This window comes from Tachyglossus aculeatus, chromosome 5 (genome assembly GCF_015852505.1).
Source record: "Tachyglossus aculeatus isolate mTacAcu1 chromosome 5, mTacAcu1.pri, whole genome shotgun sequence".
Taxonomy (NCBI): domain Eukaryota; kingdom Metazoa; phylum Chordata; class Mammalia; order Monotremata; family Tachyglossidae; genus Tachyglossus; species Tachyglossus aculeatus.
The window spans coordinates 62,213,768-62,237,237 of record NC_052070.1 but is presented as its reverse complement, the minus strand read 5'-3'; the positions used below and the strand labels follow the sequence as shown (position 1 = coordinate 62,237,237).

Sequence of the window (23,470 nt, the reverse complement as noted above, 5' to 3'; positions counted from 1 at the left end):
AAGCCCGGGCTCTATCCACTGAGCCATGCTGCTTCTCTAATAATTGCAGATAATTGCTCTCCCCGACTTCAAGATCTTATTGAAGGCACATCTCTTCCAAGAAGCCTTTCCTGACTAAGCCCTCCCCTCCTCTTCTCCTACTCCCTCTGTGCCGCTCTTACTTGCTCCTTCCTTCATCCTCCCTCCCATCCTCAAAGCACATATGTAATATATCTGCAATTTATTTATCTATTTATGTGTTTATATTAATGTCTGTCTTCCCTTCTAGACTATGAGCTTGTTGTGGGTAGGAATGTATCTGTTTGTTGTTATAGTGTACTCTCCCAAGCGCTTAGTACAGTGCTTTGCACACAGTAAGCACTAAATAAATATGATTGCATGAATGAATGTTGATTCCAGTCTTGGGACCCTGGGGCTCCCTGTTCTTCTGGTTCATGGCTCCATCCTGGAAATCTGGGGGAGATGGCATTCTATTTATTCTGATGGTTTTGACACCTGTCTACATGTTTTGTTTTGTTGTCTGTCTTCCCCTTCTAGACTTTGAGCCCGTTGTTGGGTAGGGACCATCTCAATATGTTGCCGACTTGTACTTCCCAAGCGCTTAGTACAGTGCTCTGCACACAGTAAGTGCTCAATAAATACGATTGAATGAATGAATATGGGGTCCATCTCATCAAACATAATCTCCTCCACATTACCTCTAAGGCAATCAGCTCTCTCCCTCCTATCTATCAATGGTTTTTACTGAGTACTTACTGTGCACAGAGCCCTGTGATAAGTGCTTGAGAGAGTACAACACAACAGAGTTGATAGATGTTCCCCGCCCACAACAAGTTTACAGTCTAGAGGGGAGGACAGACATAATAGAAATAAAAATTTATAATACATAATTTATAGATATATACATTAGTGCTGCGGGGCTGTGTGTGGGAAGAATATCAGATGCCCCCGAATCACTGACCCTAGCACACAGATGATGCAGAAGGACGAGGGAGCTGGGGAAAAAAGGTCTTAACCAGGGGAGGCCTCTTGGAGGAGATGTGACCTTAATAAGGCTTTGACAGTTGGGGGAGTGGGGGTTTGGCAATATAAGGAGGGGGAGGGAAGACATGGGAAAGGGGTCAGTGGTGAGTTGGATGAGATCAGGGGCTGCGTAGCTGTGGTGTGTCCTCACTCCTCTCCCACTACAATCACTCTGCTCACTTCACTCGTCTAACACCAACCTACTATGCTGTGATCTCATCTCTCTTGTCATCAACCACTTACTCTCACACATCCTTCCTCCTACCTGGAACTCTTTCCACCTTCGAAAATCATATCTCCTCCAGGAAGCCTTCCCTGATTAACCGCTTATCTCCACCCTATCCTCCCTCCCTTCTGCGTCACCTACAGGCTTGTGTCTGTACCCCCTAAGCAGTCTGTACCCTCTTAGCACTTTGATAGTCACCCCACCTCCAGCCGCACGGCACTTATGTCCGTATCCTTAAATTCTGCCACTTCCCCTGTTCTGTACTTTATTTCAATGTCTCTCTCTCCCTCTAGACAGTAAGCTCCTTGTGAGGAGGGATTGTGTCTACCACTCAATCGTATTTATTGAGTGCATACTGTGTGCAGAGCACTGTACTAAGCACTTGTGAAGTACAATTCTGCAACAGAGACAATCCCTGCCCACGACGGGCTCACAGTCTAGGGAGAGGAGACAGACATGTCTACTGTACTGTCCTCTTCCAAGCACTTAGTAGAGCTTGTTATATTGTGAGCCCCCGAGGGGGAGGACTGTGCTCTGAACCCAGTAATAATAAATAATAATAATAATAATGGTATTTGTTAAGCACTTACTATGTGCCAAGCACTGTTCTAAGCACTGGGGTAGATACAGGTAATCAGGTTGTCCCATATGGGGCTCATAGCCTTAATCCTCATTTTACAGATGAGGTAACTGAGGCATAGAGAAGTGAAGTGGCTTGCCCCATATCACACAGCAGACAAGGGGCAGAGTCGGGATCAGAACCTGCATCCTCTGACTCCCAAGCCCGTGCTCTTTCCACTAAACTTAATAATTATGGTATTTGTTAAGCACTTACTATGTGCCAGGCACTAGTACTGAGCGCATGGGAAGTATAATGGGACAGAGTTGCCCATGACGAACTGAAAGCATAGAGGTTGTCGGGGGCGCCGACCCCACCTGACACCCCCTTCCCCGAAAGTTGCAGGTGGTGCGGGAAAGCTCATAATAAATACTATTTCTATTAGTACAGGTCTCCGCACACAGTAAGCACCCAATAAATACTAGTGATTGAGTGATTGTTTGACTGATGTGTGGTAAATGGCAGCCACAAAGCCAGAGTGAGGATTGGAACTGAGAACCAGGATCAAGGATCAGGAGTAAGCCCTATATTCCTCTTCTAAGCCCTCCTTTCCTCTTCTCCCACTCCCTTCTGTGTCACCCTGACTTTTTCCCTTTATTTATCCCCCTTCCCAACCCCTCAGCACTTATGTACATATCTGTAATTTATTTATTTCTAATAATGTCTGTCTCCCCATCTAGACATGGCAGCTAATGAATCTGTTCTATTGTTATGGTGTACTCTCCCATGCACTTAGTACAGTTCTCTGCACACAGTAAGTGCTGAATAAATCCAATCGGCTGACTGACTGACTGACTGACTGAGGACCCGGAGCGACGATCAGGAGCGATGACCGGGAGTGAGGACAAGGACAGAGGACCGGGAGGTTGTGTAAGAGGTGGTGAATCCGGGATGGTGGAAAGGGCCTGTGGGGAGGAGCCCAGCTCCATTACCCCTATCCTGGTATTTTCCTGTTTAACAGACGGTTGGAGCAGAGACTCTCGGAGCTGAGAGATATGGAGAGGTCCAGAGACAGAAGTGGAAGGAAACAAAGAGCAAGTAGAACAGGGATCTGGCCCAGGTCCCTGAGGCCCCCATGAACTGAGTAAAGGAGTGTTGTGGAGGGGGAGGCTCAGGGAGACAGAGGGCTGATGGTTCAGAAATTAATTTATTACAAATGACCTCACACCCTGGTCCTAGATTCCCCAGGGCTAGGTCCGATGAGGGGATGGGGCCAGGGAGGGGGATGAGGATGGGGGAACAGGGAGGGGGGTGGTAGAGTGGGGAAGGGGAGGGTTGGCAGGCAATAAAGCATATGTATAACATATAACTGTGCAGGGACTCTGCAGATACAGATACAATGTCAACTTTCTTGACATTAAATTGGGCCCAGGGGTAGTATTGGTCCCTCTGGTGGAGGCAGAGGGCAGGCAGCGCTGGGAGGGATGGGGAGGGGGACCCATGCTTGCCTGCCTACATGCCTGCTTCCAGCCTCCTTGAATAAATATTCAGGGTTTGCACCTGGGAATCAGGATGAGACCCCCTCCCAGGCTAGGGCCTGAAGGAGTCGCACAGTCAGCTAAAGCCCAAAGACTCATCTCTTCCTGTCCAGCTGTCCTTTGGGGTGGGGCCTGTGGGCAGGAAGCCCAGGGGTCCGGGGCTAGAGCAGGTGACTGGCCTCAACTTCTGGTTGCCCAGCCTGTCCTTGGCCTTCTCCAGCCGCACTGTCCAGTTTGCCCAGTGTGGAAAGCGAGGTCTGCCCGAGCCTGGGGGCCACTAGCCCACAGGCCCCTCAGTTTTTCACCAGGCTGGAGTGGGCATCGGTTTGCTCCTGGACCGGGACCCGGAAGCTTTTCACCTCTGTGGGGGAAGGAGGCACATGGTAGTAAAGGGGTGATCCTACCCTGTCCAGAGAAGGGAGTGGAGCCGAAGGCACAGGGGCATGGCCAGGAAGGGGCAGGGCAACCCCAAACTGGTGAGGCAGAGATTCTGGACCTCGGGATGCCAGGGCAGCTGAGCCCTGACCGGGGAGGGGCACTATATATGGCAGTGGGAACAGGACGGCCTTGGAGTCCTGGAGCGGAGCAGCCGGCGGGGTCCCCCAGACTCACCCTGTTGCCCAAACTCAGGGGGCGGCCGCTCTTCCCTCCTCTTGGAGACGTAGATAGTGAGGAGCAGGAAGATCAGGCCAGACACCACCAGTACCGTCAGGCCCACGAGCACCAAGGGCAACAGTTCTGGGGAGGAGCCACAACACCCAGCCGTGACAATGGGACCCAGCCCGCCACCCGACTTCTCCCAACTCCAGTCTAGGGTTGCAGACTTTCCTCATTGTGTCCCATAGCCGCAACTCAGAGGGAAGGGGGGTAGGGGTGCCTGGAGGCCCCAGAGACTTTCCCTTCGGCCACAGGGCTGCGCCCACCCTGCCTCCCCTCCGCTCCCACCCTCCCAACTCACATGCAGGCTGCCCATGGGTGAGGGGGACAGAAGGGGGACGAAGGGAGTGCCGAGGAGAAACCCCGTACCTTGGGTGCCCTCGAGAGAGTGTTGGCTGGTGGGCTGCGGTCCTGTGGACGAGAGCCCCTGGACCTGGGTTGCTGTCGTCTGAGAGTGCCGGGAGATCAGGGGGAGGGGAGTCCGTGAGGGTCTCTGACCCTCACAGATGGCATCAGCCCTGCTGGTGCCTGGTAGGAGAGTCTGCTTTCCCTCAGCTGTGCAGCTGAGGGGAACCAAGGAAAACAGATGGACAGAACCAGGCGGACAGGCAGAGAGGCAGAGAGAGAGGCAGGCAGAAGGGAAATCAGCGCACACAGTTAATAATAATAATAGTACTTGTTAAGCGCTTACTATGTGTGACACACCATTCTAAGTGCTGAAGTAGATATAAGTTAATCAGGTTGGACAGAGTCCCTGTCCCACATGGGGTTCTCAGTCTTAATACCCATTTTACAGATGAGGTAGCTGAGACCCAAAGAAGTGAAGTGATTCACCCAAGGTCACACAGTAGACATGTGGCGGAGCTGGGATTAGAACCCAGGCCCTTCTGACTCCCAAGCCCATGTTCTATCCACCAAGCCAAGTTGAAACAGCTCGTGAGGTTCACACTGATCTCACATGCAGGCCCAAGCACACACACAAGCCCACTTACTTGGTCCAGGGGCGGCATAACCGGTTCTCTCCAGGGGAATAGTGTGCCGGTGGGCAGGGAACACACTCTGGAACACAAAAAGCAAGGATATTTCCAGCTGCAACTGGAGCAGAGACCCCCCACTGGGGAAAGAGGTAGCCATTTGTCACCTCAGTCACCCTCAGAGTGTAGTCTGCTGCTGCCCACCTTCTTCCCTGCCCTATGAGTGTGGCTGGCTCACCCCACCCCCAAAATCATGGGGTATGTGGCCCACCTTATCCACCACACAGCTAGGGCACTCTCCCCTGCCAGGATGCAGGGTTGAGATAGTGTCCAGACCTCCCCACCATGGCACTCCCATGAGATGCTGAGCCCCTTCCACCCGCGGGGCCACAGGGACCATAAAAGCTGGGGGGCTGGGCTGAAGCCAGTGAATGACCTCTGTCCTCTGGAAGTTACTGTGTGGGCCTCCTTAGAGACTGGGAAAGGGCTGAGCTTCTGCATCTGAAAATCTCCCGCCACCCTCATGCTTACATACACCTGTGTGCATATCCACTCACATCCCCATGGGCACACAAACTCCACTGTGCACACACATGCATTACCACACACACAGTCTAGTGCCCATGTGCACACCTTGTATACACACCTTCTTGCACTCTTGTACATCCTTCCCCCAAGAGCATGCATTGCTTTGCATAGACACAGGCAACCACACACATTCATATCGGTGCACACACATACATCCATACGTGGCTCAGTGGAAAGAGCCCGGGCTTGGAAGTCAGACGTCATGGGTTCAAATCCCAGCTCCACCAACTGTCAGCTGTGTGACTTTGGGTAAGTCACTTAACTTCTCTGTGCCTCAGTTACCTCATCTGTAAAATGGGGATTAAGACTGCGAGACCCACGTGGGACAACCTGATCACTTTGTATCCTCCCCAGTGCTTAGAACAGTGCTTTGCACATAGTAAGCGCTTAACAAATGCCATTATTATTATTATCATTACTCTACACACACATCACACAGTGATACAGAGAAGCAGCATGGCTCAGTGGAAAGAACCCGGGCTTGGGAGTCAAAGGTCATGGGTTCTAATTCCAGCTCTGCCATTTGTCAGCTGTGTGACCTTGGGCAAGTCACTTAACTTCTCTGTGCCTCAGTTCACTCATCTGTAAAATGGGGATTAAGACTGTGAATCCCACGTGGGACAACCTGATAACCTTGTATCCCCCCAGTGCTTAGAACAGTGCTTGGCACATAGTAAACTCTTAACAAATACCGTCATTATTATCACACACACACACACACACACACACACACACACACACACTCACACACACACACACTTACTTCTCCCATGTGGGCACAGGCAGGTGTACCCATAGACCCAGCCCTCACAGCTCCTATTTCCCAGCAGGCAGCCCCACTCTTGGGCTGGACAGGCACAGCACTTCCAAATATATCTGTAATTTCATTTATTTGTATTGATGTCTGTCTGTCTCCCCTCCTTTCGACTGTGAGCTCTTTGTGGGAAGGGAATGATGCAGTTTATCATTGCATTGCACTTTCCCAAGCACTTAGTTCAGTGCTCTGCACATAGTAAGTGCTTAATAAATATGATTGAATGAATGAGTGAATGGATGGGCGGTTGGCAGGGTGACCGGGGTCCTGACTTGGGACATGTCCACCAGCAGTCCAGGACAGAGCGGATGGGCAGGGGGAGTCTCCCCAACAGCCTGGTTTCATCAGGGCTAGGAAGGGGAGGGTCCATCAGGCTGGGGCCTCCCCCGACCCCGTGACTTTCTCCATCCTCCTCCCCATGGTCCTCCCTGTGCCCTCCCCTGGATCTTGGCCCTACCTGTTCCGGAGGGGCCCCATCTGTTCTTGCGGGGCTGGGTGCCCTCGGAGCAGCGGCAGACCGTGTCTTTGGTGGTGGTGCAATTCTCCGATTTCTGACTCCCCGTGTCTAGGGCAGGCAGCCGGAGGGGCAGGAAGTGAAGTGAAGTCTGACCTTCCCCCCCCCCCCCCCCCCCACCAACCCCATTCTCGCTCCTATATAGGTCCCACAGGTCATTCTATCTAGTACCCTGCCTGAGAGCACATCACCAGCCCAGTCTCATGGGTTCTTCCGGATTCCCCAAGACTCCCTCCACACTTGCCCTTCTGGAGCTGACAACTTGGTATTAAATATCGGTTGGACATGGGGAAGTGCACTCTATGCCTAATTTCAATTTGTCCTGCTGATGAAGTGACTCCAGAAGCCGTTTTTTTATGGTATTTGTGAAGCACTTACTATGGGCCAGGTACTAAGCAGCAAGGCTAAGTGGAAAGAGCACAGGCTTTGGAGTCAGAGGTCATGTGTTCAAATCCCAGCTCTGCCACTTGTCAGCTGTGTGACTTTGGGCAAATCACTTAACTTCTCTGGGCCTCAGTTCCCTCATCTGTAAAATGGGGATTAAGACTGTGAGCCCCCTGTGGGACAATCTGATCACCTTGTATCTCCCCCAGCACTTAGAACAGTGTGTTGCACATAGTAAGTGCTTAATAAATGCCATCATTATTATTACTAAGCACCGGGGTAGATACAAGGTAATCAGGTTGGACACAGTCCCAAATGGGTCTCACAGTCTTAATCCTCATTTTACAGAAGAGGTAACTGAGGCACAGAAAAGTGAAGTGACCTGCCTAAAATCACACAGCAGACAAGAGGCAAAGCCGGATTAGAACCCAGGTCCTTCTGACTCCCAAGACCGTGCTCTATCCAGGTGGACACGCCACTTCTATTTTCTTTGGTTCTGCCTGCAATGGTGCTAGGGGTGAACCTGCCTGCACTGGAGATTTCTGCTACCCTGACTGAACATTCAGCAACAGGCCAGGAGAGAGCTGTCCTGGGGTTAGCCAGCCCCAGTTTGGGAATTTCCATCCTGACAGAACCTGGACCATCGTGAGGACTGGGCACGGCGGGGGAGGGGATGTGGAAGGAGAGATGACGTTTGAAGGGGGAAGGTCTACAGGTGGATTTTGGGGCAGAAAGAACTTTGGTCAGTCACAATGAGGCGACTCTAGAAGGGGCGGCAGCCCAGGAACACTGAGCATGTGAAGTGGGGGAGAAGAGAAGCTGGGTGGCCTGGGAGTCAGAAGGACCTGGGTTCTAATCCCGGCTCTGCCACCTGTCTGCTGGTGACCTTGGGCAAGTCACTTCACTTCTCTGTGCCTCAGTGACCTCAACTGTAAAATGGGAACCCATGTGGGACACAGACTGAATGATTAGTTTGTATCTACCCCAGCACTTTAGTATAGTGCCTGGCACATAGTAAGCACTTATGGTGTAGGGAAGCAGCATGATGTAGTGGATAGAACATGGGCCTGTGAGTCAGATGATCATGGATTCTAATCCTGCTCTGCCACTTGATTGCTGTGTGACTTTCGGTAGTGCTTAGAACAGTGCTTGGCACAGAGTAACTGCTTAAGAATACCATTATTACTAATAAGTTCCTTCACTTCTTTGGGCCCCAGGTCCCTCATCTGTAAAATGGGGATTGAGACTGTGAGCTTCGTGGGACAGAGACTGTATTTAACCTGATTTTCCTGTATCCACCCCAGCGCGTAGTACAGTGCCTGGCCCATAGTAAGCACTTAACAAATACCATAATGATAATAATTATTATCATTAATGAGTGCTTAGAACAGTGCTTGGTACATAGTAACTGCTTAACAATACCATCATTATTATTATTAATAAGTTCCTTCACTTCTTTGGGCCTCAGGTCCCTCAACAGTAAAATGGGGATTGAGACTGTGAGCTTCGTGGGACAGGACTGTATTTAACCCGATTTTCCTGTATCCACCCCAGCGCTTAGTACAGTGCCTGGCACATAGTAAGCGCATAGCAAATACCATAATGATAATAATTATCCCCTTCCCCCTCTCCAGCCTATTAATAATAATTGTGGTAAAGATAATAATCATTAATTATTATAATTATTACCACTCTATAATGATGATGATAATTATTATAATAATTAATTATTATTATCTTTAACCACAATTATTATTAATAGGCAGGAGAGGGGGAGGGGGATGGAGAGAGGGAGGGGAAAAATATGGGGGTGGGAAGGGCCGGGAGTTGGAGGGGAGATAGGAGATGAGGAGCCGGGGGGGGTGGGGGTAGGGGGCTCACCTGTGTGACACCAGCTACACGGCTTGCATTTGTAGTAGTTCGTAGCCTCGTTGAAGAATCCCTCTCGACAGGGCACACAATTCGAGTCCCGCTCGTTGTTGCAGCGCTCCAACATCTCGAAGCCTGCGGGACCAGGGGCAGTGGGGGCAGGCGCAGAGAGCACAGATTTATTTCTATTAATATCTGCCTCCCCCTCTAGACTGTAAGATTGTTGTGGGCAGGGAATGTATCCGTTTATTGTTATAAGGTACTCTCCCCACCGCCTACTACAGTGCTCTGCACACAGTGGGCACTCAGTAAATACGATTGAATGAATGACTCAGATATTCTGAGATATGGTGAGAAGCAGCATGGCGTAGTGGATAGAGCACAGGCCTGGGAGTTTTGCTCAGACTCCCCAGAAGGTCAGGGGTTCTAATCCCGGCTCTGCCACACATCTGCTCTGTGACCTTGGACAAGTCACTTCACTTCTCTGGACCTCAGTTCCCTCATCTGTAAAAAGGGGATTAAGACCGTGAGCCCTATGTGGGTCAGGGACTGAGTACAACCTGATTAACTTGTATTTAGAACAGTGGTTGGCACATTCATTTGTTCATTCATTCAATCTTATTTACCAAGCACTTACTGTGTGCAGAGCACTGTACTAAGCGCTTGGAAAGTACAATTCGGCAACAGAGACAATCCCTACCTAACAACGGGCTCACAGTCACCTAGTAAGCGCTTACTCTGTGCCTCAGTTACTTCATCTCTAAAATGGGCATTAAGACTGTGAATCCCACGTGGGACAACGTGATTACTTTGTATCTCCCCCAGCACTTAGAACAGTGCTTGGCACACAGTAAGCGCTTAACAAATACCATCATTATTATCACCATAATTATCATTATTACATTGCCACTGGTGGGAGGGTAGGGGTGGGCCACCTCCAGTCTGAATTCTGCTGCAGGTGGGAACCCACTAAAGCCCACCTGGAAAGAGCCAAGACTATTGTATGAGTGGGTGTGTGTCCACTCGGCCCCAGCCCCCTTCTGCCCTCCACTGACCACTGCTCTTGGGGCCTAGTGGTCTCCCGCGAACACCAAACCTACAGGGTTGGGGTGAAGGGGGATGGTCCCATCTCTGGGATTGTAAATCTCCGGCCCTTTTCCCTCCTGCTCTGACCACTTGACACCTGCCCACATTGGTTTTTTTTTGTTGTTGCCTGTCTCCCCCTTCTAGACTGTGAGCCCGTTGTTGGGTAGGGACCGTCTCTGTATGTTGCCAACTTGTACTTCCCAAGCGCTTAGTCTAGACTGTGAGCCCGTTGTTGGGTAGGGACTTTCTCTGTATGTTGCCAACTTCTACTTCCCAAGCGCTTAGTCCAGTGCTCTGCACCCAGTAAGCACACAACAAATACGAGTGAATGAATGAATGAATGCTCGGTGGATTTGGGCCGCAGGATCGTGCCCCAAAGTGGGTCGTCAGGACCGGACAGCGTCCCCGGAAGGGCGACCACCTTCGACCCTCAAAATACCCCCCAGGGCGGAGCTGCGGGAGGGGGTGGGCACTTGACCCTTCTTCGGGACAGCTAGTGCGGCCCCCTCCCCTTCCAGCGCAGGCCAGGGGGCGGGGGGCGCAGGTGGGGGACTTGTCCGCCCCCAGGGGCGCGACCCCCTGCAGCAGGAGGGAAGATGTGACTCTTCTTCTCCCCCTCCCCTACCCCTCTGTGGGGCTGGGTCCGTCCCCCTGACCCTGGGGGTCCAGCCCGGCCTCGACCCTCCCAGCCCTTCAAGGCTCTGGACGCCGGTTGGACCCCCCCCCCCCCCCCAGGGGTCCCTAGGACCCCTCCTCCCCACCCAGGGCAACCCACGGTGTCCTTCCCCATCCCCAAACCAGGGTTTCCTTCTTGCAGCTCCCCGGGGCGGGGGCCTAGGGGCTGGGGCCCACCTCCATCCCCTCCCCTCCAGCCTGCAGAGCGCACCGCACAGCCGGGGCTTCTCTTTGAGCCAACTGTCACCCTGGAGCTCGAGGTCCGCGGGGGTCCAGGGGCCGAGCGGCCGGAGCCTCTTACCGGCTGGACAGTCGTGGCAGCACTTGGAGCCGAATTGGTACTTTCCGGCCCCGCAGTCCAGTCCCGCGGCGCGGCCCGGCCGGCCCAGCAGCAGCAGCAGCAGCAGCAGCAGGAGGACGAGGAGGGAGGGGAGGGCCGGACCTCGAGGCCCAGGCCGGCTCCGCCCGACCATGGCTTCTGCCCAGATGCTTCCGAGCCCGGCTCCAGCCGCACAGTGAGGAGCCGCGGTGGTGGTTGTTACCGAGCCCCCGGCCCCCGGGGAAACCCCCGGTCCAGATGGAGGAAGAGGAAAAAGAGGAAAGGACGTCATTTTTTCATTTTCCAAAACAAGTTGGACTCTTCGGGGTTGGGGCTGGAGAGGCAAGGGGACTCGCCGGCGGTGCTTGGCACATAGTAAGCGCTTAACGAATACCATCATGATTATTATTATTATTCCTATCGGCTACTACCCCTCTCCCCCAGCTAATAATAATAATAATTTTGGTATTTGTTAAGCGCTTACTATGTGCCAAGCACTGTTCTAAGCGCTGGGGGGGATACAAGGTAATCAGGTTGTCCCACACGGGGCTCACAGTCTTCATCCCCATTTTACAGATGAGGTAACTGAGGCACAGAGAAATGAAGTGACTTGCCCAAAGTCACACAGCCAATAAGCCCGCTGTTGGGTAGGAACCGTCTCTATATGTTGCCAACTTGTACTGCCCAAGCACTTAGTACAGTGCTCTACACACAGTAAGCGCTCAGTAAATATGATTGAATGAATGAATGGAGTGGCAGAGGTGGAATTAGAACCCACGACCTCTGACTCCCAAGCCTGGGCCCTTTCCACTAAGCCACGCTGCTTCTCAGTTCTCTCCAAGGCACTAAAGCTGTTTTGGCAATCCTGAGCCTGCTGGCGGCCTTGCTTGGACACATACCACAAACATGTGAGCACACATGTACAGTGCTCAGTACAGTGTGTGGCACATAGTAAGCGCTTAGCAAATACCAGCATCATCATTATTATTACAAGGGCAAGTTCAACCGCACAGGCATCCAGACAAATCTACCTGGACCCAAACATACAGAAACACCTTTGCACCCTTATGGATGCAAACACACACAGACCTGACCAAATATATAAAGGCATCCACATTCATTCATTCAATCGTATTTACTGAGCGCTTACTGTGTGCAGAGCACTGTACTATGCTCTTGGGAAGCACAAGTCGGCAACAGATAGAGACAGTCCCTACCCAACAACGGGCTTACAGTCTAGAAGGGGGAGACAGACAACAAAACTAAACAAATAGGTGTCAAAACCATCAGAATAAAGAGAATTATAGCTATATGCACAGCATTAATAAAATAGAGTAGTAAATATGTAAAAGTAAAATAAATAAAATAATAAATATGTACAAATATATACAAGTGCTGTGGGAAGGGAAAGAGGGTAGGGCAGAGGGAGGGAGAGGGGGCGATGGGGAGGGAAGGAGGAGAGGAAAAAGGGGGCTCAGTCCGGGAAGACCTCATATGTGTGCATTTAAACATGTAGGTTAGGAATGCTGCCAGGTTGGGCTGGGGCAGACCTGTGGGGCCACGCCCCTCTCTCCACCAAAGATGGGGAGTTGTGACTGCCCCTGTTGACCGGAACCCCACTGCCTCCTGGAGAGGGGATAGGTCCTTAGGTAAAACAGTGAAGTAGTGAGGTTCAGAGCAGCTCAGCATCACGGTCAGGGCCTAGCTGGACAGAGCCCCTGACTCCTGTCCCAAGGGGTAGTGGAGGATGGCTGCCCAACTCCAACCCTTCATCCAGGGCCAGACACCATCAATGGGGCAGGGGTCCTAAGCCACCTTTCTCTTCAACTTTGGAACCCCACCTCGCTCCCCCTAGGACCCAGCATTTACAGCCCAGGGGGTGGGAGACTCCCTGATGAAGCAGCCTGGCTCAGTGGAAAGGGGATTGGGAGTCAGAGGTCATGGGTTCGAATTCCAGATCCACCACGTCTGCTGTGTGACCTTGGGCAAGTCACTTAACTTCTCTAGCCTCAGTTACCTCATCTGTAAAATGGGGATTAAGACTGTGAGCCCCACGTGGGACAACCTTGATTACCTTGTATCCCCCCAGTGCTTAGAACAGTGCTTTGCACATAGTAAACACTCAACAAATGCCATTATTATTATTATTATTATTATTATTATTATTATTATTATGATTATCTTCGGGAACCCTCTGACAGGAGCATCGTCTGAACTAGTATTGACACTGCCCCCGGCCCACAGTTTACCTCGGTTCTTGGGACGGTCTGCGTGGCCCCATCCCAAACCTCACAGAGAGGGGCAGGGGGTGCACAGGATCCAGTGACACTCCTGCACAGATCCACGAGCCGCATAAGCGGTGGGGGGTGAGGTGGGGGGGGTGGGGGGAGAACACCTGCACCTGCTGCTCCTCAGCTGAAGGAAAGCCATCACCACCCCTGTGCCCTAGCACAACCGGGAAAGCAAGCTAGATGACTTACTGCTCTCCACCGATGTCCAGATCCCAGCCAGAATCCCTTGGCAGCAGACACCGAAGAACAGCACTAACTGTGCGCTTTCCCAAAGTCTCCGGACTGAAGCTCGTTCATCGCCCTGGTTGGGAGACCCCACCACCACTGCAGCATGGCATGGTGCTAGGTCCCTGAGAATCGTTGAAAACATACAGTTCCGGCCCTCAAGGATATTCCGACCTGATGTGCACCATGCGGTGTTGGCTCAAACCCGTGGCACAGCCTAGGAGGGATGATCTCTGCAGTGCGACAGACACCAGAGCAGTGCGGGGTGCAATGTCAGGACCACCATACTTCGGAGACTGAAGGACCTGACACCATCAGCAGGATAAACAGAAGGCCTACTGAAAAGAGCATGGGCTTGGGAGTCAGAAGACCTGGGTTCTAATCTTGGCTCTGCCACTTGTCTGCTGTGTGACCTTGGGCAAATCACTTCACTTCTCTGTGCCAGGTACTTAACCTGTAAAATGAGGATTAAATCCTCCTCCCTCTTCTTTAGACATGAGCCCTATGCGGGACAGGGACTGTGTCCAACTTGATTAACTTGTAAGCACTTACCAACTATTATTATCATCATTATTCTAAATACTGTTGAGTCCTGATACCTGGTCTCTGGCAGCTCCTGAGTGAACTGCATCACTGGGGGAATCTGCAGGCTGCTCCCCGAGGATATGGCCAGTGCCATCAGAGCTAAAGGCACCTCACTGACTCTCCAGTGGCATTGGAGTAAAGCAGGACTACAGTGGGAGTAATGATAGTTACTGAGGGCCCACTGTACTAAGCACTTTAAAAGGAAAGTAGAAGCACAAGACATATTCCCTGCCCACAAGGAACTTATTCTAATAAGTGATACAGACATAAAGATAAAAATACAGCAATCAGAATGAAAAATTGATTGCACGGTTGCCTTCCTTGGGTGTTTGGTTCGATTCTGTTCAGCCTGGTCTGAGCCTTCAGGCCTGAGGAGGGAAGCAAGGATCAGAAAACTGGAGTCCGAATTTCCTTCCAATCCACCAAAAGTCAATCAGTAGTATTTTCCCATCCCAGACCCAGCTCCATTGTGAGCACAGCACAGTAGTTTGCCTTTGGGAGAGTTCAAGAGAGGTAAAAGACACAATCCCTGCCCTCAAGTAGGTTATCATCTGACTGGGGAGACCAACATAAAATTTAATAAAACAGAAAATAGGATGAAGAAAAGGATGGTAAGATAATAATAATAATGATGGTATTTGTTAAGTGGTTACTATGTGCCGGGTGCTGCACTAAGTGCTGGGGTAGATACAAGCAAATCAGTTTGGACACAGTCCCTGTCCCTTGTGGGGCTCACAGTCTCGATCCCCATTTTACAGATGAGGTTACTGAGGCACAGAGAAGTGAAGTGACTTGCCCAAGGTTACACAGCAGACAAGTGGCAGAGCCGGAATGGGCAGGTGGATAAGTAAGTGCGATCTTGGTAGAGTAAATAAGTTCATATGTAAGTAGAATATGTAAATCAAGACATAAAGTAGTGACACAGAGTGACGAGGTGCTGAGTTGGGAGGCTCTGACCTGGGGAGAAGACAACTTACTCGGGGACGGTATTTACGAGGAAGCTCTTCCATTGGGCTGTGAGCATCACCCAGAGAGCCCAAGCTGCCGGCTGGGGACTACCAAGTGCTGACGCCTCCGCTCTGGAGGGGCACACTGTGGCAGAAGGAGCTGGGTCTGGGATGGGAACTATTTCTCAGTTGGCACAAGGTTTTGGGCCAACAGCCTGAAGAAGAATGAGAATAATAATAATGGTAGTCCTTAAGCGCTTACTACGTACCAAGCACTGTTAATAATAACTGTGGTATTTGTTATGCACTTACTGTGAGCCAGGCACTGTACTAAGCGCTAGGGTGGATACAAACATATTGGGTTGGGTTGGACACAGTCCCTGTCCCACATGGGGCTCACAGCCTAAGTAGGAGGGAGTACGATTTAATCCCCATTTTACAAAGGGGGTGACTGAGACACAGAGAAGTCAAGTGACTTGCCCAGGGTCACACAGGAGTAGACACCAACCCACACAAGGAAAACCCCACATGCCATCCAAAATTTTGATTGGCAATCCAGAGCTTAAAGCTGCAGTCCATTATTGATATAATGGTACATATTTATTACTCTATTTATTTATTTATTTTACTTGTACATATCTATCCTATTTATTTTATTTTGTTAGTATGTTTGGTTTTGTTCTCTGTCTCCCCATTTTAGACTGTGAGCCCACTGTTGGGTAGGGACTGTCTCTATATGTTGCCAATTTGTACTTCCCAAGCGCTTAGTACAGTGCTCTGCACACTGTAAATGCTCAATAAATACGATTGATGATGATGATGATTGATCCATCAATTAATGGAATTTATTGAATGCTTACTCTGTGTAGAGCACTGTACTAAGTGGTCGGGAGTGTACAGTACAATTGATCTGGGAGACGTTCCCTGCCCACAGTGAGCTTAGAGTCTAGTGAGGGAGACAGACATTAATATAAATAAATACATTATGGGTGTGTACGATTGAATGAATTGAATTGAATGAATGAATGTACATCAGAGCTGGTGGAACTGAGGGTGGGGTGAATACCAAATGTCCAGAGGATACAGTCCAAGTGCACAGATGATGCAGGAGGGAGAGTCAGGGAAAGAGGTTTTAATTGGGGGAAGGTCTCTTGGAGATGTGATTTTAATAAAGCTTTGAAGGTGGGGAGAGTGGTGGTCTGGTATATTTGGAGGGGGAGGGAGTTCCAGGCTAGAGGGAGGACTGGGAAAAGGATCAACAGTGAAAAAGATGAGATTGGGAAGCAGTGTGGCTTAGTGGAAAGAACATGGGCCTGGGAGTCAGAGGATGTGAGTTCTAATAGTTGAGGTTATCCAGAGTATGAAAATGTTGAGGAACTTACCAAATTTTTTGTCCTTAATTTATTTTTATATTGCTGACTTCATTGCATTGAAGATGGACATTAATTCCTCGAGAAGAAGTTGCTTAGATGTAGTAAGTTTTGGATAAATTAATTGAGGGAAGATCCCGAAGTATAGTTACTATAGGGAAAATAAGACATGTAATGGTACATTCCTAAACATCCTTTACCTTGCAAACTCGCTGTGGGCAAGGAGCGTGTCTCCCAAGCACATAGTACAGCGCTCTACACATAGTAAGCACTCGAATTCCAGTGATTGGATGGAGAGGAAGGCAACGATTCTGTTCCCCCAAGCACTGTTTTGCCACTGTTAGAGGCAAGTGATTGTGCCGAAGGATAATTCATTTGACCCACTAATACCTTTTTGGCATAATCTTTCTTTGGAGACTGTTTTGGTAGGGGGAGGGTGTGTGCCTATTAATCACTAGTGTTTATTAAGCATCCATCTGCTTGGCTGCAGGGCTCTGGACAAAGGCCAGGGAGGGTATTAATGTCCATTTCCCTTTATAGACTGTAAACTCGTTACGGCAGGGAACATGTCTGCTAATTCTGTTGTATTGTACCCTCCCAAGCGCTTATTACAGTGCTCTGCACATAGTGCTCAATAAATGCCATTGATATAATTGGATAATTGCCCTACTGAGAGCTCACCTCCTCCAGGAGGCCTTCCCAGACTGAGCCCCTTCCTTCCTCTCCCCCTCCTCCCCCTCTCCATCCCCCCATCTTACCTCCTTCCCTTCCCCACAGCACCTGTATATATGTATATATGTTTGTACATATTTATTACTCTATTTATTTATTTATTTATTTTACTTGTACGTATCTATTCTATTTATTTTATTTTGTTAGTATGTTTGGTTTAGTCTCCCCCTTTTAGACTGTGAGCCCACTGTTGGGTAGGGACTGTCTCTATATGTTGCCAATTTGTACTTCCCAAGCGCTTAGTACAGTGCTCTGCACACAGTAAGCACTCAATAAATACGATTGATGATGATGATGATGATGATAAGCACTGCCCTCAAAGAGTTTACCAACCAAGGGAGGTGACTGACAGATCTAAGCCATTCACAAATAGTTGAAACCTACCGGTCTCACCTCCACAACATCACCAAGATCCGCCCTTTCCTCTCCATCCAAACTGCTACCTCGCTGGTTAAATCTCTCATCCTATCCCAACTGGATTACTGCATCAGCCTCCTCTCTGATCTCCCACCCTCCTGTCTCTCCCCACTTCAGTCTATCCTTCACTCTGCTGCCCGAATTAGCTTTGTACAGAAGCTCTCTGGGCGTGTCACTCCCCTCAGAAATCTCCAGTGGTTGCCTGTCAACCTATGAGTCAAACAAAAACTCCCCACTCTCGGCTTCAAGGCTGTCCATCCCCTCACCCTGTCCTACCTCACCTCCCTTCTCTCCTTCTACAGCCCAGCCCGCACCCTCCGCTCCTCTGCCGTTGACCTCACTGTGCCCCATTCTCGCCTGTCCTGCCATTGACCCCTGGCCCACATCCTACCTCTGGCCTGGAATGCCCTTCCTCTACACATCTGCCAAGCTAGCTCTCTTCCTCCCTTCAAAGCCCTACTGAGAGCTCACCTCCTCCAAGAGGCCTTCCCACATTGAGCCCCCTTTTTTCTCTCCTCCTCCCCTCCCCGTCGCCCCCCGTCCTACCTCCTTCCCCTCCCCACAGCTCTTGCATGTATTTGTACAGATTTATTACTCTATTTATTTTACTTGAACATATTTACTACTGTATTTTATTAATGATGTGCATATAGCTATAATTATATTTCTTCTGACGGTTTTGACACCTGTCTACATGCTTTGTTGTCTGTCTCCCCCTTCTAGACTGTGAGCCCATTGTTGGGTGGGGACCGACTATATGTTGCCGATGTCCTTTCCAAGTGCTTAGTACAGTGCTCTGCACACAGTAAGTGCCCAATAAATACAATTGAATGAATGAATGAATGAATAATCCCAGTTCTGCTACATGTCGGCTATGTCCTTAGGCAAGTCACTTAACTTAGAGAAGCAGTGTGGCTCAGTGGAAAGAGCACGGGCTTTGGAGTCAGAGGTCATGGGTTCAAATCCCAGCTCTGCCAATTGTCAGCTGTGTGACTTTGGGCAAGTCACTTAACTTCTCTGTGCCGCAGTTACCTCATCTGCAAAATGGGGATTAAGACTGTGAGCCCCCTGTGGGACAACCTGATCACTTTGTAACCTCCCTAGCACTTAGAACAGTGCTTTGCACATAGTAAGTGCTTAATACATGCAATTATAATTATTATTAACTTCTCTGTGCCTCGGTTATCTCATCTATAAAATGGGGATTAAATCCTACCCACTTCTAACAGACTGTAAGCATCATTTGGGTCAGGGACTGTGTTCAACCTGATTAACCTGTATCTACCCCAGTACTTAGAACAGTGCTTGGCACAGAGTAAGCACTTAGCAAGTACCTTAGAAATTCAGAAGATTGGGGCACAGCGAGCACACTGGCACTAGAGGAGCGAAGTGTGCGGGCTGGGCTGTAATAGGAGATCAGTGAGGTAAAGTAGGAGGGGGCGAACTGATTTAGCGCTTTAAGGTCAATGGTAAGGAGTTTCTGTCTGATGCAGAGGTGGATGGGCAACCATGTTTTTGAAGAGTGGGGAGTTTGGACTGAACTTTTTAAAAATAATGATCGGGGCAGCAGAGGGAACTATGGCCTGGAGTGGGGAGAGGTAGGAGGCAGGGAGATCAGTGAGGAGGCAATTGTATTTATTGAGCGCTTACTCTGAGCAAATCACTGTACTAAGCACTTGCAGTAATCAAGGTGGGATTGTCTAGGCAGCTAACTGGCCAATGAGGCCTAGACAGGCAGAGAAAGAGGAAGGCAAACTGCACAGGCCAGCGCGAACTGCAGGGTGGCATTGACAGGGAATCCAGCTTCAGACCAATGTGAGACTTTTTGGTCTGACTGCCCATCTTATTAGACTATAAACTCCTGGAGGGCAAGGGCCGTAGGTCTTGCTTCTGCTGCAGGATAGTGCTTCACTCTCGGAAGGTGCTCAGAACACATCACTTAGAAAGATAATGATGATGTTCAACTTTGCCTATGGTCACAGCACCTATGGCGGACACCACGTTGGCTTCTCATGCACTTCCATGTACTTCCCAAGCACTTAGTACAGTGCTCTGCACACAGGAAGCACTCAATAAATACGATTGAATGAATGAATGAATACCCCCTGCAGGCCATTCTTGAGATCATCTGGCAGGACTTTAGCCAACGGTATCACCCGTGTGCTGTGATAATGATCATCATCATCATAATGATGATATTTATTATTAATATTATTACTGTTATCATTACTGTGAATAATAATAATAATAATATTTTTAAGTGCTTGCTATATGCCGGGCACTGGAGTAAGAGCTGGGATAGATAAAAGATAAGCAGATTGGACACAGTCCCTGATCTAGATGGGGTTCAGCCAAAATGGGAGGGAGAATGGGGATTTCATCTCCATTTTACAGATGAGGAAACTGAGGCCCAGAGAAGTTAAATGTCTTGTCCAAGATCACCAGGCAGGCAAGTGGCAGAGCTGGGATTAGAACCCAGGTCCTCTGACTCCCAGCCCTGGGTGCTTTCCACTAGGCTAAATGTGCAGAGAATGATGGCAGCCTGCCTCCTATCTCTCCCCACTCCAGTCCATACTTCATTCCACTGCCCAAGTCATTGCTGCTTATCTGCTTTGTGACCTTGGGCAAGTCATTTCACTTCTCTGGGCCTCAGTTACCTCATCTGTAAAATGGGGATTGAGACTGTGAGCCCACATGGGACAGGGACTGTGCCCAACATAATTTACTTGTATCCACCCCAGCGCTTTTTACAGTACTGGGCACATAATAAACACTCAAATACCATTATTATTATTATTTTCTAAAAACACATTCAGTCCTTGTCTCCCCATTTCTAAAGAACCTCTAGTGGTTGTCGCTACCATCTCTATCATCAGCTTTAACTCACTACCATCAGCTTTAAAGCACTCAATAAGTTTACCCACTTTCTACCTTACCTCACTGATCTCCTACTACAGCCCAGCCTTCACTTTTTGCTCCTCTAGCTCCAGCTTGCTCAATGTGCCCTGATCACATCTATTTCGCCACCAACCCCTTTCCCACATGCTCCCTCTCCCTCCATATACACCAGACCACCACTCTCCCCACCTTCAAAACCTTATTTCGGTCCTCCAAGAGGCCTTCCCCAATTGAGCCCTCTTTACATGGGCTCACTCTCTCAGCTGCATCATCTAAGCACCTGGATCTATGAATTTGGGGCATTTGATATTCACCCCACCCTCAACCCCACGGCACTTACGTACATATCTATAAATCACATATCATAAAATATTTATTTATATTTTCTGTCTCCCCCTCTAGACTGGAAGCTTGTGGAGGGCAGGAAACGTGTCTACTAAATGTTGCACTGTACTCTCCCAAGCACTCAGTACAGTGCTCTGCACATAGCAAGCACCCAATAAATTCCATTTATGGATGGAGGGGCCACGCTGTGATGCAGTCTGGTCATTCTGACTATCAGCATTGGGGCAACGCTGAGTGCAACTTGGTTTCACCAAGCAGGGCATGTGAGGAGAATGGACGACAGCCAGATTCGCAAGCAACTGATGGATGAATGAGACGAAGGCAGAGGAAAGGTAATAAGGTCTCAGGGAAGCACCGTCTCAGATGATATGGGAGGGCAGTTACTCCTCCTCCTCTTCCTCTTTGGTATCTAGTGAACACCTGCGTGAAGGAGGCTCAGTGGAAAGAGAATGGGCTTTGGAGTCAGTGGTCATGGTTCAAATCCCGGCTCCACCAATTCAACTGTGTGACTTTGGGCAAGTCACTGAACTTCTCTGTGCCTCAGTTACCTCATCTGTAAAATGGGGATTGACTGCGAGCCCCCTGTGGGACAACCTGATCACCTTGTAGCCTCCCCAGTGCTTAGAACAGTATTTTGCACATAGTAAGCGCTTAATAAATGCCATTAAAAAAGTGGGAATATGCAATAAAAGTAAAAGGAGAGAAGCAGTATGCCGTGGAGGATTGATCACAGGCCTGGGAGTCAGAAGGACCTGGGTTCAAATCCCAGTTCTGCCACTTGTCTGCTGTGTGACCTTGAGCAAGTCATTTCATTTCTCTGGGCCTCAGTTTCCTCATCTGTAAAATAGGGATTAAGACTGTGAGCCCCATGTGGGACAAGGACAGCCTGAATAACTTGTATCTACCCCAGCTCTTAGTACAGTGCCTGGCACATAGAAGCACTTAGCAAAGACCATAAAAAGAGAGAGAGAGAGAGAGGGAGAGAGAGAGAGAGGGAAAGAGAGAGAAAGAGAGAGAAAGAGAAAGAGAGAGAAAAAGAGAGGAAGAGAGAGAGAGAGAGAGAGAGAGAGAGAGAGAGAGAGAGAGAGAGAGAGAGAGAGAGAGAGAGAGAGAGAGAGAGAGAGAGAGAGAGAAGGGTGGCCTGCCCTTGAGGTACTTACAGTCTCTTGGGGGAGACAACTGGATATAGAGGCCAAAAAAACCCAGATGTCAAAGAGCAAAGATACAAAATACAAGAAACAGATCTACCCATGAGTGCTCAGTGGCTGATGTGATAACATTACTGGGAAAGTAGGGGTTAATGAGGGAAGGCCTTCTGGAAGCAGTGACGCTTTAGTAGGCTTCAAAGGAGGGGAGAGGCTTGGTCTGGGTGACCTGAAGTGTGGAAAAGGTGAAGGACAGCTCTATCCTGTGGGTGAGGCAGAGGAAAGTAATGGGAGCGAGGTGTCAGAGATAGGAGAGCCAACCTCACCTCCCTCACAGCTGGGAAGTGAGCTTGGGAGGAATGGAAGTGGGTGAGCTGGGGAGTAGTGGGAGGAGAGAGCAGATGAGTCACAGGGAGGCAGTACGGTGGTCCCAACACCAGGTGTTCAGCCAATGGTGCAGCCAGAAGGAGCGAGGGGCCCTGGTTGAGGGGAATTTGGGGCCCATGGCAATAATAATAAAAAAAATAATTGTAGTATTTGTTAAGTGCTTACTATGTGCCAGGCACTGTATGAAGCACTGGGGTGGGTACAGGCCCAAATTGGTTTGGACACAGTTCCTGTCCGAGTTGGGGCTCGCAGTCTTAATTCCCATTTTACAGTTGAGGCCCAGGGAAACACCGTGATTTGACCAAGGTGACACAGCAGACAGGATCATTCATTCAACTGTATTTATAGAGCACTTACTGTGTGCAGAGCACTGTACTAAGCGATCAGAACCCAGGTCCTCCTGACTCCCAGACCCATGATCTCTCCAGTAGGCCATGCTGCTTCTCCACTAAGAGGCCCATTGAAACAATACTGGGAGCTGTCAAGGGCAGCGTGGGGTCATCAATCAATGGCATTTACCGACTTCTAGACTGTGAGCCCACTGTTGGGTAGGGACCATCTCTATATGTTGCCAACTTGTACTTCCCAAGGGCTTAGTACAGTGCTCAGCACACAGTAAGCGCTCAATAAAATACGACTGAATTAATGAATGAATGAATGAATGAATGAATGAATGAAGGGCCACCAAATGCTGGCCATTGTAGTTAGCATTTAGGTGAGCATGGGGAAAACAAGAGAGCCTCAGAAGTTTACACCGTCAATCCAGCAGTTTGAGAAGGTGTCACCTGGGGTGGGACTGGCCACTGGGTTCACCCCTCTACTGGCTCTAGGGCCGAGAGCACAATCCTGGGGGCGGGTCGCAGCTGCCGCCACACTAAAGTCAGGACACAGAGTCCCTGAGG

At 49.7% G+C, this 23,470-nt stretch overlaps 1 protein-coding gene across 1 annotated transcript; it reads right to left on the bottom strand.

Moving 5' to 3' along the window:
- Positions 1 to 3,150: 3,150 nt before the first annotated feature.
- TNFRSF4 (TNF receptor superfamily member 4) lies at positions 3,151 to 14,421 on the bottom strand. Its single transcript, XM_038747316.1, has 10 exons — positions 14,342 to 14,421; positions 13,707 to 13,867; positions 13,520 to 13,641; positions 11,209 to 11,248; positions 9,159 to 9,281; positions 6,837 to 6,944; positions 4,996 to 5,062; positions 4,373 to 4,566; positions 3,959 to 4,084; positions 3,151 to 3,707 (listed from the first exon to the last, which is right to left on the bottom strand). The coding sequence occupies exons 1-10, from the start codon at positions 14,419 to 14,421 to the stop codon at positions 3,640 to 3,642; spliced, it is 1,089 nt and encodes a 362-aa protein (XP_038603244.1). The 3' UTR covers positions 3,151 to 3,639.
- Positions 14,422 to 23,470: the final 9,049 nt, after the last annotated feature.